The 14474-nt window shown below is 37.5% G+C and overlaps 1 protein-coding gene across 1 annotated transcript; it reads left to right on the top strand.

Moving 5' to 3' along the window:
* Positions 1 to 60: 60 nt before the first annotated feature.
* On the top strand, positions 61 to 8647 carry sdha (succinate dehydrogenase complex, subunit A, flavoprotein (Fp)). The gene is made up of 15 exons (XM_059339181.1): positions 61 to 142; positions 867 to 950; positions 1406 to 1567; positions 1725 to 1868; positions 2314 to 2478; positions 2585 to 2733; positions 2878 to 3002; positions 4898 to 5066; positions 5160 to 5355; positions 5457 to 5628; positions 5969 to 6087; positions 6291 to 6402; positions 6514 to 6644; positions 6906 to 7019; positions 7429 to 8647. Exons 1-15 carry the CDS (start codon positions 80 to 82, stop codon positions 7513 to 7515), a joined length of 1992 nt encoding a protein of 663 aa, XP_059195164.1. The 5' UTR covers positions 61 to 79; the 3' UTR covers positions 7516 to 8647.
* The last annotated feature ends 5827 nt before the right edge of the window (positions 8648 to 14474 follow it).

Raw genomic sequence — 14474 nt, forward strand, 5'->3', positions numbered from 1 at the left:
TTCGGAGAGTGGTTTGGTCCAGTGCTACAGGATATCTTATCCTGCGCAGTAGCTCAGAATCGGTCCTTCAACTGACAACATGGCGAGTGTTCGTGCTGCCTCCCGGCTCCTCTCCAAAAGGGTTCTTTCTAAAACAAAAGCTGTGAGTTGTAACAGTTGCATACTAAAACTTTCATCTATCCATATTTGCTCTTTTTATGTGTGTTGATTGTCTTTTTCATGCTTAAAAATGTGCTGCACTTTCAGCTTTCGTAACTGACAGATTCTCACTTGCGTAACCTGTGTTATGTAGCCTACGCTGCTTCAATGTGACATCTCGAAGAAAAGCTATCTTACGAGGTTAACAAAATGTTATATCTTGTTGAACCTTTTCTATTTGTTTTGCTTTATATAAAGACAATAATGTTTTCAGTAAGCTGTTAACTTAATAGTGATATTCAACATGTTATTCAACATACTCCGTTGCCCTTGTGGAAAACAGTTATAGCTTCTGTGCGTTAGCTCGCAAAATGGTAAACAATACAATACAAATCTCTTGAAAGGAAACAGTAGACAACATCAATCTTACAATGCCAACATTATTGATTAAAAACTGCCGTCAAGTACAAAGTGATTATGAGATGAGAGAAATTTAATTAATTATTGCAGATATTGATGCTTTATTATGGAAATGCTATGAAAATATATATGTTTAAAGCTGGCTTTAACAAAATCATATCAGCACATAGCAATACATGCTTATTAGAAGAGTATGTTTTCTGCTGACAAGCAGCCATTAGTGTATCTTTTAGTCGATATAAATTTGAACTATATTGCTGCTTTTCTTTAATTTTTCCTCTGATAAAAATTATTTTATTTTCTGCCAGGTCCCTGCTGCTGCAGTTCAGGGATCCAGGAACTTTCACTTCTCCATCTATGGCAAAAAGAAAAGTGCCAAAATATCAGATAATGTGAGTTGCATTTGCTCTTTTATGCAGATCAGTATATCATAAGGTTTGAGTGTGAATGCATGATGGGGTACAATATAATACATGGGTAGAAATGTGAGTCTGTACATAATCACTTTGTCCACTGCAAAATCAGTCAAGCTTTTTATTGTCATTGCACAGAGTAACAAGTACTAGGACAACGAAATTAGCCATCATCCCGTCCAAACATATACATAACATACATACAATATGACAAAGGGGTGGGCAGGACAGGGATGAAAGAAAGGAAATACAGCATAACGTGAGGAGAAGGGAGAAAGGGAAAAAAAGAACCTCGGCACCATAAGCACATACTCAACACACTTTACAACATGAACAAACTTATGACATGCCACAGGAGAGGGGAGTTGAGGTAGCTAGCATAGGCAAGCAGCAATGGACGTCTTGCCCTAATTTCTCCCTTTCATCATTTTCAGATCTCTACTCAGTACCCAGTAGTGGATCATGAGTTTGATGCAGTCGTGGTAGGAGCCGGAGGAGCAGGACTTAGGGCAGCTTTTGGCCTGTCTGAGGCTGGCTTCAACACTGCCTGTGTCACCAAGCTCTTCCCCACCAGGTCTCACACTGTCGCAGCACAGGTATAATACCACATTGTAGATGTTCATTGAGAATATAGTTTGTTCTCTTACAGAGTTTCATCAGGCTCAAATCCTTCTGCAATTATTAGAATGGGATTTATTTGCAAAATCAAATATTGAATGGTATTGAATTACTAAATATTATCTTGATCCACAGGGTGGGATCAATGCAGCTCTGGGGAACATGGAGGAGGATGACTGGAGGTGGCATTTCTACGACACAGTGAAGGGATCTGATTGGCTCGGCGACCAGGACGCTATTCACTACATGACAGAGCAGGCTCCTGCAGCCGTAGTGGAGGTAAGGTCTTACACACACACACACACACACACACATCAGTGGCTATGTTGTCTTAGTTATTTGGTTTGAATATACAACATACAATTGAGGAAAAATACTTCTCAATCCAGCATATAATATTTTTATTAGTCAACATGTTACAGCTGTGTTTCAAAATTAAGAGGTTGTTGAGAAAAAGCAAAACAGAAAACAAATGCACACGATAAACCCTCTGTTTAACTTAACAATATAGATGTATGTTTGGTGTAAAAAGAAATAAAATAATTTTATATAAAGTACTTAAATGTAACATCATTTTGGTTTTGTTAGCGCTTCTGTGTTTTAGATATAATATTTGTTGTATATTTACATGGCAATTTGAGAATACTCAATTTTTAATGAACAAATTTTCATTCTTGTGTTACACAATGACACAACAGTAAATCTCACTGTGCCTCTTTGCCAGCTGGAGAACTTCGGCATGCCGTTCAGCCGTACTGAAGATGGGAAGATATACCAGAGGGCCTTTGGAGGTCAGAGTCTCAAGTATGGAAAAGGAGGCCAGGCCCACCGCTGCTGCTGTGTAGCAGACAGGACAGGACACTCGCTACTTCATACACTTTATGGAAGGGTAAGTCCACACACTCGTTCTCCATTCTTTCTTCACACATTAAGTTCCATAGATTAACATTAAACTGCATATCATGTAACTATCTGCCCTTCTGTTTTCTCTACAGTCTCTTCGTTACGACACCAGTTACTTTGTGGAGTACTTTGCCCTGGACCTGCTGATGGAAAACGGAGAGTGCAAAGGAGTGATCGCCCTCTGCATGGAGGACGGGTCTATTCACCGCTTCAGAGCCCAGAATACTGTCATTGCTACTGGGTAGGTGTCACACTCACAGAATCAGAAAGAGTGGACACTCAGTCTCCATTTATGACTCTAGTTTACTGCTATAGTCTGAGAGTTGATATGAGACGAAGCATGAGTGTATGAAAGCTTATAAAGGAGTTATTTCTTTTTTTCCAGGGGTTATGGAAGAACCTATTTCAGCTGCACATCTGCCCACACTAGCACAGGAGATGGAAATGCAATGGTGACCAGAGCTGGCCTGCCCTGCCAGGATTTGGAGTTTGTTCAGTTCCATCCCACTGGTGAGAAAGATGAACTTATTTACATATTAAGCCCAAGTCATAAAACAGTTGTTTTGCTGAAGAATCCTTTTTTGAAAGGCAGTCACTTATAAGATCCTTAGGAGCAGCATGCATACTTAAGACGCGTCTAGATTATTAATCGTAATTTCAACTAGTAAAGGTTTTCAATCAGTGAATGTTCAAAGTCTGCTATTTTATTGTCCAGCTGTAAAAGTGTGATAAGACTGTTTGTCGGTTTGACCTTATGTGTTATTGCCATTCTGTGGTCCTCTTTAAGTTTTATTTTTACTATAGACACATTAAGAAATATTAAAGATATAAGCACTTATTACCTCTGTAATGCTTGGACAGCTTACTGTTGTTTGGGAGAGATAATGAAAATGTATTATTCTGCAACTTTTGTTAAAAATGCTTTTGGCACATTTACTGCATAGGACAATAACTCATCTGGTAAATTTACACTCAGAGGACTTTTAAATTAATGGGTCTAGCGTACTTGTATATAGGCTCTCCAATTGTGAGCTGATCCATAATGCCTGACTGTTAACATTGAGCTCCAATCACAGACCCCACTTACATAAAGATGACAGTCATCTTTATTTTTGTTCCTGTTGGACATTTGACACCAGGCTCTTCAGTTATGTATGAAGTAACCCAGTGATGTGACCTGTGGGCGGTCATAAGGACATTTTAAAGCTGCAGTGAAGACGCATGAAAGTAGAAGACATGGCACTTTTGGTTCCAACCACAGCATGTTTCATGTCTGAAATGCTAAATAACACTCCAAAGTAAGGCTGTATTTTAGCAAAAAAACATTTTCAAATGTGTCCCTTGCCCTTTGTCCTCAACATATGTGAATGAAAGCAAATGCAAATCTCATGCAGTTTTTGGCCTAAATCATGCAGTACAAATGTGTAATTTATATGCTAACAATGGTGTATTTGAATATTTGTCTTGGAATTTCACAAATTCTAACACTTTGTATGATGGACCAACTTGCAAGTTATGCAAGTGTCAGTACATAAGCATTTATGTAGCATACCTTTTTATATGAGTAAAATATTTTAGGTACCCTACCTGTAAAATATTGTGAAAACTGAAGTGAACTACCAGAATGATTTAATTATAAGACTGAATCTTTTGTGAGTTCACAACACTGACCAATGGCCAATAAGAGCACATCACTTGATACCAAAATGTCTTTAATGGTAGAACATAACATAACAATAAAACCGTATGAAGGGCCTGTGCGAAATGCTGTCAGCATGTCAGTAGTTTATATCAGAAATTACTTGATTACTAATGTTACTTTTTTTTTCTAATTAATACTTCGAATGAATATGGGCCCTTTAAAACAATTTGAGCGTAAAATAAGCAACAGTGTTGTGGTGCTTGAGAGGATTTCAGTAATAAAATCAGTAAATGCCTAAGTAAATATACTTATCACTGTTTTACTGTCAGTAAAGCACACTGTAGTAGTTTTTATTGAGACAATATTGTGTCATAATGATAAAGCTTTAAGGATTTCCTCATTACAATGTTGATATAATGCTTCATTTATGGGAATATGGTTTTACATCTTTTACACCAATCATTCTTGAGAATCCTATGAAGTATTTTCATTTTAAAGATACTATTAATAGTTAACTGTATAACTATTCTTTTACTTGTGTTATTCATCAATATTTGGGTTCATAACTGTAACACAGAGCAGGTCAGATTTCTTGTATAAAAACACTATTGTCATACTATAAATTCAGAATTAAGCTTTTGTCCTACTTACACACATTTTTGGTGTAAGTGTTTGTATTCATAAAGAATTACTAAACTGTGTGTCTTATTTCTGCAAATTTAGACTTCTAAAAAAATAAATAAATAAATGTGACTCTTAACAGGAATCTACGGAGCTGGTTGTCTGATCACAGAGGGTTGCCGTGGCGAGGGAGGGATCCTGATCAACAGTGAGGGAGAGCGCTTCATGGAGCGCTACGCACCCAATGCCAAAGACCTGGCCTCCAGAGATGTGGTGTCCCGATCCATGACCATAGAGATCAGAGAGGGCAGGTGCGGACAAAATATATGTTTATGTGAAGTAACTGCATGAAAATGTTTTAATATGCACGGTTAAATAATTCCCGTCTGTGTTTGTTCCTTCAGAGGTGTCGGTCCAGAAAAGGACCACGTGTACCTGCAGCTTCACCACCTTCCTCCGCAGCAGCTGGCCATGAGGCTGCCTGGTATCTCTGAGACAGCCATGATCTTTGCTGGAGTCGATGTCACTAAAGAGCCTATCCCTGTGCTGCCCACTGTCCACTACAATATGGGTGGAATACCCACAAACTACAAGGGACAGGTAGGTAATGTGTGTGGGCACAGGCATGTGCATCAACCCCTTCCTCTCTTTTAAGATCCTCACAGACAATGTGATACACCTTTTAATCTTTTTCCTATCAGGTCATCACTCATACCAACGGAGAAGACAAGGTGGTTCGTGGACTGTATGCCTGCGGCGAGGCGGCAAGTGCCAGCGTCCACGGAGCTAACCGGCTGGGTGCTAACTCTCTGCTGGACCTGGTGGTGTTTGGTAGAGCCTGTGCCCTCACCATCGCTGAGGAGCACAAACCTGGTGAGGACCTCTGTGCATGAGCTTTATTAGAATGAAGAAATTCTTAAGTTTTGCTTTTGTTTTTTTTTGTCATATTTCACACCAGGGCATCAAAATGCAAAAATGTCTGTATCATCAAAAGCAGATAAATATCAAATTCATTTTTCAGGATATGTGTAAAATGTCATGTCATATTTGTATTGCTCATTTAGACAAAAGGAAAATCAGGTCAATGATTCACTTTGTGCTATGATATCAAATAACACTTATTTGTCATCATTATAATGCTCTACAGATATTAATGTTTCAGTACATATCATCTGCTGGTTTCACTACTGACTCATGTTTTGTTTCTCCTCAGGAGAGGAACTGTCCCCCCTGACACCCAGCGCAGGAGAGGAGTCAGTGGCCAACCTGGACAAGCTGAGGTTTGCCAACGGCAGCCTGAGAACCTCTGAGATCAGACTCAACATGCAGAAGGTACACACAAACATCTAAAATACATGAGGTGACAAATTTTGTACATTAGAAACATGTGTTTGACAGCAATATAGGTACAGGGAAACAAATGGCACAAAATAACTTAAGTTACCTTACATTATATGCTGTGTTCTGTCATATTGCTCCTAATTCCTTCCTAGTACACAAACAAATCATCTTTCTCTTCCTGCCTTTCCTTACAGACCATGCAGGCCCATGCTGCAGTGTTCCGTACCGGCCCCGTTCTGAAGGAGGGATGCGATAAGATGGACGCTGTTTACCAGACCCTGGATGACATTAAGACCTTTGACAGAGGTACTGCACCACTTCCTGTTTACAGTTCATTGTGTCTCTTTCTGTAAAAAAAATGCAATAGTAGTACTCTGTGAAACATAGGTCATAAAATACCTTTCCTTCTGTCTCCAGGAATTGTGTGGAACACAGACCTGGTGGAAAGTTTGGAGCTGCAAAATCTGATGCTGAACGGTCTCCAGACCATCCACTCTGCTGAGCAGAGGAAGGAGAGCAGGGGAGCCCACGCCAGAGAGGACTTCAAGGTCAGTTTTACCATATTTGATCTTTTGTTCTTGAAGTTTTTTTCCCTTTGCCTCTCCTTTCTGTTTATCCATCTTTCAGATGTTCTAATGTTCTCATTTTCTTTTAGATTTAGACTAATTTCCCAATGCTTCCTTCTATTTTCCCTCTTTTTAATTGACTTTGGATTTCTTTTGTGTCTGTTAATATTTGCATAAAATACTTCTCACTCTGTATTTCAGCGAGTCTTTTCTCTGACAATGTTCTTCTTAACTATATTCCAGGACCGAATCGATGAGTACGACTACTCAAAGCCCCTACAGGGTCAGGAGAAGAAGCCCTTCGATCAGCACTGGAGGAAACACACTATGTCCTACGTCGACCCCAAGACTGGAAAGGTACAATCCTCCCTCAGTGTGTTGTGGTGCTTAAAGCGGGAATTTAGACTGTTCAACGAACCATTGTTAATTTAAAAGTATAATATGCTGTTTTTCTGCATGAAAATATCTAAAAACAACTAGACCTACTGTAGTAATTACAGTCATACATTATAACAATACAGCTATATATTTTAACTGGATAAAGGATTTTAGTCGTCGATGTCTGAGCAGCAGCTCGGCTACCAGCACCAGCATTGAAGAAACACAGATTTAAAATATGTTTTTCAGTATTTTTATCCGATCTAATCACCTGGTGTTGTTTCTTTGGAGAGGAGATTTCTGCAGTGGTTTGGCTCCTGGTCAAAACCTCCTGAAAAATGGAAATCTGTCAGTAATATGATTTATCTTTGTTTTTGTCTGATCACAGGTGACCCTGGAGTACCGCCCTGTTATTGACAGCTCTCTGGACGAGCAGGACTGCGCCCACGTCCCTCCTGCCATCCGCTCCTATTAAGAAGATCTCATTATCTCCCTCCCGCCTCAACTCCGGTCACATTCAGTCGCTCATCGATCTGCTATTTATGAACATACTTTCTCTGTTATTGAGAAGTCATTTGTTGACAAACTATGCTTATGTACATGTGTATCCATTTAGAAATACAAGTATAACAAATAAGTGTCTTTTCTTAAAATTTCTCAACTTCCTGTTCCTCTGCGTGTCTTGATTTAATCTGCTTGCAGCAGATAGATTTCAACATGGCTACTATGACTTCTCAAACTGTGTGAGCTGGTCTTGTGTATATATTATGAGGCTCTGAGAAAAGTGGGTGACTTTTTAGCCTCTAGCTGCAGAAAAGTAGTTCACATGTGTTACACCACTTAAGCCTGGCCTTTTGGTCTGATCTTGCTTTGCATTTTTTAATTATAACTGCTCTGCTTTCTGAAGCGATTGCAATTACAAACACTTGCCGTTGACAAGCCACAGGGAGGGTTTTAAGTATGTAAATATTACATAAATGTACCACAAACATGACGAGTTATACTTAATGTACTTGTTGCAGTATGAAGTAGTATTTTCTCACTCATTATGGCCTTCAGTGATGTGATAGTTCAGCATGTGGTTCAAATTTTAGAGAACATTATTTATCTCACACTCCGTAATTTCAGTTGATAAATTAATAAATCATTAGATTTTTACTCTCAAAGATAACTAAATGAAGCAGCTTGATGTGTGTATGTATTTAGCCGAAAGATCATGGCTTCTCTACATTTTTCGGTTGCCTTCACTTAAAACATGATCAATTCCAGTAAGGGTCAGTGACGTACTTTGAGCTGTGAGTTCTTGGACTTATTAAGTTGCTGACAAGAGTTCTTCCAGAAGTAATTCATTATTCTATTATAGCACCAACATCAGTGCAAGTTCAAGTACTTCAAGTTCATCTGTGATATGAGCACTTTCCATTGAGACGTAACTCTGTGTGATGTATTGAACAAAATTTACCATGCCATGCTTCTTGTACTGAATCGTTGAAAGGGTGACTTAATTTATTTTCTTGTTTTTAAAAAGGTTTGAGTTAATTTCATTCTGGTTATGCTACTTGTACTTATTTTCTTATGTTCAATAAAGTGTACACTATGCACAGAAACATGAGCTTTTGGTTGATCTTTTTCCAAAGGGATTTAATGCCAAAATAAAAGTCCTATAACAAATCACGCAAGTGCATAACAATGTTTAGGCTTTTTTTTTTTTTATTAGATTATGTCAGACATAAACATACAGTCACTGGTCCTTTTTGAGTAGGGCTACACAATCGGTATTAAAATATTTTAATGTTTTAAAATTAAAATGAGAATAAGTCAAGATGATCCCAATGGATATGTGACAATCTGAATGATAGAGATCAATACCAGTCAAAATAATTGTGATCAGATATTTTTTTGAAATTGTGCAGCCTATTTTTTTATTTTTTTTGTTATAATGACTTGCAGCTTTATTGTGTCCAATGCTTGTTTATGGCCACTAGGAGGCAGCAAACAGAATGTAACTGAACTTATATACAGTCTATGAACTGAACTAGACGTTCAGCAGCAGCTATTCAATGTTGTAAATGAACTGTGTGTGTGTGTGTGTGTGTGTGTGTGTGTCTGTGTCTGTGTGTGTGTGTGTGTGTGTGTGTGTGTTCCCTATGACTGCTCATTTGTAATGGCCGTTATTTAACCTACTGGACCGATGTTACTGGACCGATGTTACTGTTTAACGTTATTCTGTGAGGGGTGCAGCTCTTCTGCAGCAGCGCTGCTGTAAACACAGTTTTTACCTTACTGGAAACTTTGGGAGCAGGAAGTAGATAATCACTAAACAAACACAGCAGTAACCCGAGCCTGTCTCATATCCTGACCAGCTGTAAAAGCCAAACTTGGAAAGGTCGGAGCTGAGGCGGATGGAGGTAGTTGGCACAAATAAAAGCATTGTTGGGAGTAAAGACAGGAAAAACAATACTTGGTTTACCTTTCTTTGCCACTCCCAGTGTTGAATGTGTACTTTCTAACATACTGGGATTTTTATCAAATGATCTCATACCAGAAAACTCCAGTGAATAAGCCAGCAAAATATAAGGTGACATTGAGGTTCACCAGAGGTAATGTTGGTACGGATAAGAACTTTTCCTGAGAAATGTTAGCTGATATCTGTGGCCTGCATGTAGTGAGACAGAACCAGTTGAGTGAGTTAATTCATGTTTATATAAGTATTATGGTTACTTAGTAGAATGCACAAGCCATGATGAGTATACAGGTAGAAGCTACAAAAGTCTATGGAATTTACTTACGTAACACACAATGACTATAAAAGGAAACTCTTTAAAAGTATGCGTTTTTGTAACAGTGATTATTATATTCCAATTACTATTACATGAAGTATATAAAAGCATATACTATTACATGAAGTATATAAACAATACATGATTGTGTCAGACATTTTGGGAGGCAGCCAGTAAAAGTTCACTGTCATAACCACAGTGAGTTTCTTCACTACATGTGGTTTGCCTCAAAACCCATACAGATAGACATATTCAAAAACAACTGTTCAACAAACAGTACTAAAAATAAATAAGTATATATACGTTTCAGTATAAATAAGTTTCAGTGAAGCAGGGGTAGAATGTAATAAATTACATGTACCTATTGTGCTGTACTTCAGTACAATCTTGAGGTACTTGTACTTTAAGTATATATATATTTTATATATATATAATGTATATATACGCTACAAGCTACGTGGGAAATGTTGATGTCCGATTTACAGTCAATAAACAGCTTCAAATGTGTCAAACCTTTGCAACAGCTGTACTTTGTACCTTTTTGTTAAGCACTTCACATCATCAGAAACAGTCCATCTGTGCACGCACGCACGCACACACGCACGCACACACACACACACACACACACACACACACACACACACACACACACACACACACACAGGATTACATGATAACATATACATTTGTACATGCACCAGTCAGTGAGGTACATTGGAGTTAATTACATAACCATTGGAGTTAATAACATAATAACACAATAATTTCATTTTTTCGTATTAACATAATCTTATTACTATAATGGTTAATTGTTCCATTCTTCATGCGTAACACTGAAATATAGAGTGACTGAACAGCATCTGTAACATAGTAACAACATGCACTGACTCAAGGTAGGCCCATTTTCTACACATAGACAAACAAAAGTCAATAACGTAATGTTATTTAATGATATTACTGAACACATAAAAAATACTGTAATATAAAATGATTGTATAAATAAAAAATAAAAAATATTATTGCAAAGAAAATTGGTATTTTCAGAATACTATGGTCACTGAGCGATCAAAATCAAAAGTTAATTTTTGAAATTCAGGGTCAGGGTCAGTTGGAACATCTGATCTGTTTACAATTCAAATAAATATTGTGAATGATATGTTATATATAATCAACTTCAAATTATATGGGTCATTAGAGGACAGATGTAACTTTACCAAATTTAAATTTGGTTGGCCTAGTCCAAATAGTGTCTGGTTAACCAAGATAAACGCTGCAATCGTCCCCAGTCTTCCCAACAGAAAAATTAAAAAAATATTATTTACACAGGCACACTTAAGCACCAGTCATCTTATCATACGCTAACTACTGCGCTATTTGGCACTCAGTTAGTGTAACGAATATGGTCTTATCATTGCTTATCATTTCACATATTGCCCACTTGCTTTCCACAGTGTGGCAAGACACAAAACAGTGCTGCAGCTAAATGCTGTATAATGGCAGGGAAAACTCTGTGTCCTTACATGCTTGCTAATAACTTAACTTTAATCACCTTTTAATTATTTTATGAACTTAAATGATTATGAATTGAGGTATGGAACATACACAATAAACACAAAATGAAAATTTCTGAGACAGTTACATCAAGTGTGATTTTTCTGGAATGTACCACACTTTTGTTTTTAGTTTATATTATGGTGGGCCGCCACAAATATATCAATGTATAAGAAACACTGAATAACACTTAAGGCTATTGACTGTTATTGATGGCTTCCAAGGCAGACGATCCAGGCCTAGAGAGAATTATTAATCACAGAGAAGGCCACTTTCACTAAAGCACTGAGCTGGAGAAAGAAGAAAATCTTGGCTATTCTCATCTTACGCTCATTGGCAATGCTTGTCCCGACATGCTTCATAAATATTTACAACTTACATATACAATGGCTGTTTGAAGGGCAGGGAATCATGTTTTTCTCCATTTGAAGGCCGTTAGATAGAGGGAACTTGAAAACCTGAAAAGCCACCCATGATTGAGCAGTCAATAGGCCTGATTGCTTATTTCTGGTCACATTCAAAAAAAGATCTTATTGTGATTAGGGTGATGGCAACAACTTTTAGAAAGAATATTGATGCAATATAATAATTAAAAAATGTAAACAGACAGTGACTGGAAAGCAAGTGTGTTACAGTAATACATGTGGCGTCCGTTTGGCGCTCAGTGTTGTCACCATAACAGTGGTAACCATGGCGATGGATGATATGGCTGCAGGGAAGCACAGAGCATGAAGAGGAAATACTGTAGCTGATTGGGACAATGGGAGTAAGAGAAGAATGTTAAGAAACGAAAGTAATCAGACAGTATTTTCTTCTAAACTCTTGCAGGAGATGTAATTGTGCCGCAGGAGACGGAGGCAAAACATTTACCGTCACAGCCTGGGAACATTTCCAATCATTTGAAATGACTCTCAAACATTATAATGATTTTTGTCCAGACCTGTTCTCTACTGGCACTGAAGTCATGTCTGTTCTTTCTCTGACATGTCACAATGGTGGTAAGTTATAAGAACAAAGGGTACCCTGCTCTCAGGCTGGCCTTACTGACACTTTGGCTCAACAAAAGAAGAAATCTCCTTGAATAACAGGGTTTCTGCAAGGTTCACTTAGTTACATTTAAGTCATTTTAAGACCACATGGAATGAAATGTAATGCCTATTTCATATGTCTTACTGGTCAAATTCTACTTATTTACTGGTTGGCTGGTTAGCTTGCCAATTCCACCATGCTTTCATGTTACAATGGTTACAGAAAACAAGCCGAGCAAAGTTCTCCTAATCCGCATAGCATCGAATCACAAAGACGCATCAAGGTAAAGATAATTAGCCAAATACAGTACAGTCAGGCGGGACTTGGTATAAAACTCTTGGGGGAAGAAAAATAACATTGGTGAACATGACACCTGGCATCATGAAAATAGGTCATGCTATTCTTGAATTAAAAAGAGTCCTGCTCAAGATAAGACTGTTCAACCAAATCTTCCTCAGAGTGTGGTTGTGCTATGTGATACATGACTGTATAATGCTTTATTTTTCTTATATTTTTATATTGACCTGAGATTGTAATGCCTGTTGTGCTCTATTAAATATTACTGTCTGGACCCCAGGAAGACTAGCGGTTGTCTTGGAGTCATCCTTTTAAATAAACAATAAACAAGGTAAAATAGAAAGCCAGTCGGAAGAATATAGCTCGAGCTCAGCTGACATGGGATTTCTGAGACAAATATAGAAATTAATTTTAGAGGGAAGAAATTAGCAAATTTGATTAGCTTTATGGTGGCTGATACAGTTCATTTTTGATGTGGAATGAAAATAGATATTTTATATGTGGATCAACTACACAAAGGTACTCTGAGGGCTGCTTTTCCCCCCCAAGGCCTTTATCTGAATTCAACTTCATACCTAACCAGTGGTGGAATGTAACTAAGTACATTTTCTTGATTAAGTACAATTCTGAGGTATGTGCACTTTACTTGAGTATATACATTTTATGTAACTTATTACTTCTACTCCACTAAATTTAGAGGCAAATATTGTACTTTTTACTATTTAAACATGATCAATTTAAAATGATTACATTTTTTTTTTTTTAAATTGACCTCATAACAGTATATTAATAAGTTCTTTGCTGAATTAAAACACTACCTACAAATGCATCAATACAAATAATCTAATAATATATTTAGAGTATATATAAAAATCTGAGTGGGTCCGTTGTACATAATGAGTACTTTTATTTTTGACACTTTAAGTAAATTTTGATGCTGATTCTTTTGTAGTTGTAGTACTTTCACAATGTGGTATTTGTACTTCTACTGAAGTGATCTGAATACTTCTACACTGCAAAAAAGCCAACTTGTATTTTTTGGCCTAAAACAGTGATTTAATTTGGTAAAACTTGGAAATATAAATTACTGACATTTAGGGCAATAATGTATGTTAGCATAACAAATCAAGCCAGTTGTATGCTAAAAACAAGTTTGTGAGTTGTTGGTACTTATATCTTTAAGTTGGGGTTCAAAACAAGGGACAATAGTTCTACTAACTCTTATTTAGTTGTTGTGAAATTCGGTCATTAGCGAAAGCTAGCGGCTAACTGATGCTAGCGGCTAACTGATGCTAGCAGCGCTGCTTGTTACAGCTACAAGAGTAGCCATTAGCGTATTAATGCTAACTCAAAATTGTGGTCACAACATTAGCTGACATTCCATAGCGGCGTTACAATCGTGCCAGAGAAATTCAGAGTTGAGCACACTCAAAAACAAAACTTAAAATATTTAGTTTAATTGTCCAACTTAAAATTTTATCGAAGTTTGTTGCCTTGAAATTTTGAGTTCACCCAACTTTTCTTTTTTTGCAGTGCACTGTTCCTAACCTTGAGAACATAGCAGTTAACAATGGTTGAAATAAAGTATTTTAATAATGTAAGACTTTATACAAACCCTGTACCTGGTACGCTGCTTGAGACCAGCCTGTGCTGGCCATCACATATCCGACAGATGTAGATTAAATTCCATGGTGGCACTCAGCCTTGTAGAGAAGCAGACCTTGGCTCTGGCACTGGTCAGATATAAATAATATAAATAGACCAGACAGCACAAGTG

This window comes from Centropristis striata, chromosome 8 (assembly GCF_030273125.1).
Source record: "Centropristis striata isolate RG_2023a ecotype Rhode Island chromosome 8, C.striata_1.0, whole genome shotgun sequence".
Taxonomy (NCBI): domain Eukaryota; kingdom Metazoa; phylum Chordata; class Actinopteri; order Perciformes; family Serranidae; genus Centropristis; species Centropristis striata.

Coding starts and splice junctions, on each gene's coding strand:
- sdha (XM_059339181.1), top strand. CDS start 80: ATGGCGAGTGTTCGTGCTGCCTCCCGGCTCCTCTCCAAAAGGGTTCTT. Junction 1,568..1,724: donor CTCACACTGTCGCAGCACAG/GTATAATACCAC, acceptor CTTGATCCACAG/GGTGGGATCAATGCAGCTCT. Junction 6,088..6,290: donor TCAGACTCAACATGCAGAAG/GTACACACAAAC, acceptor CTTTCCTTACAG/ACCATGCAGGCCCATGCTGC.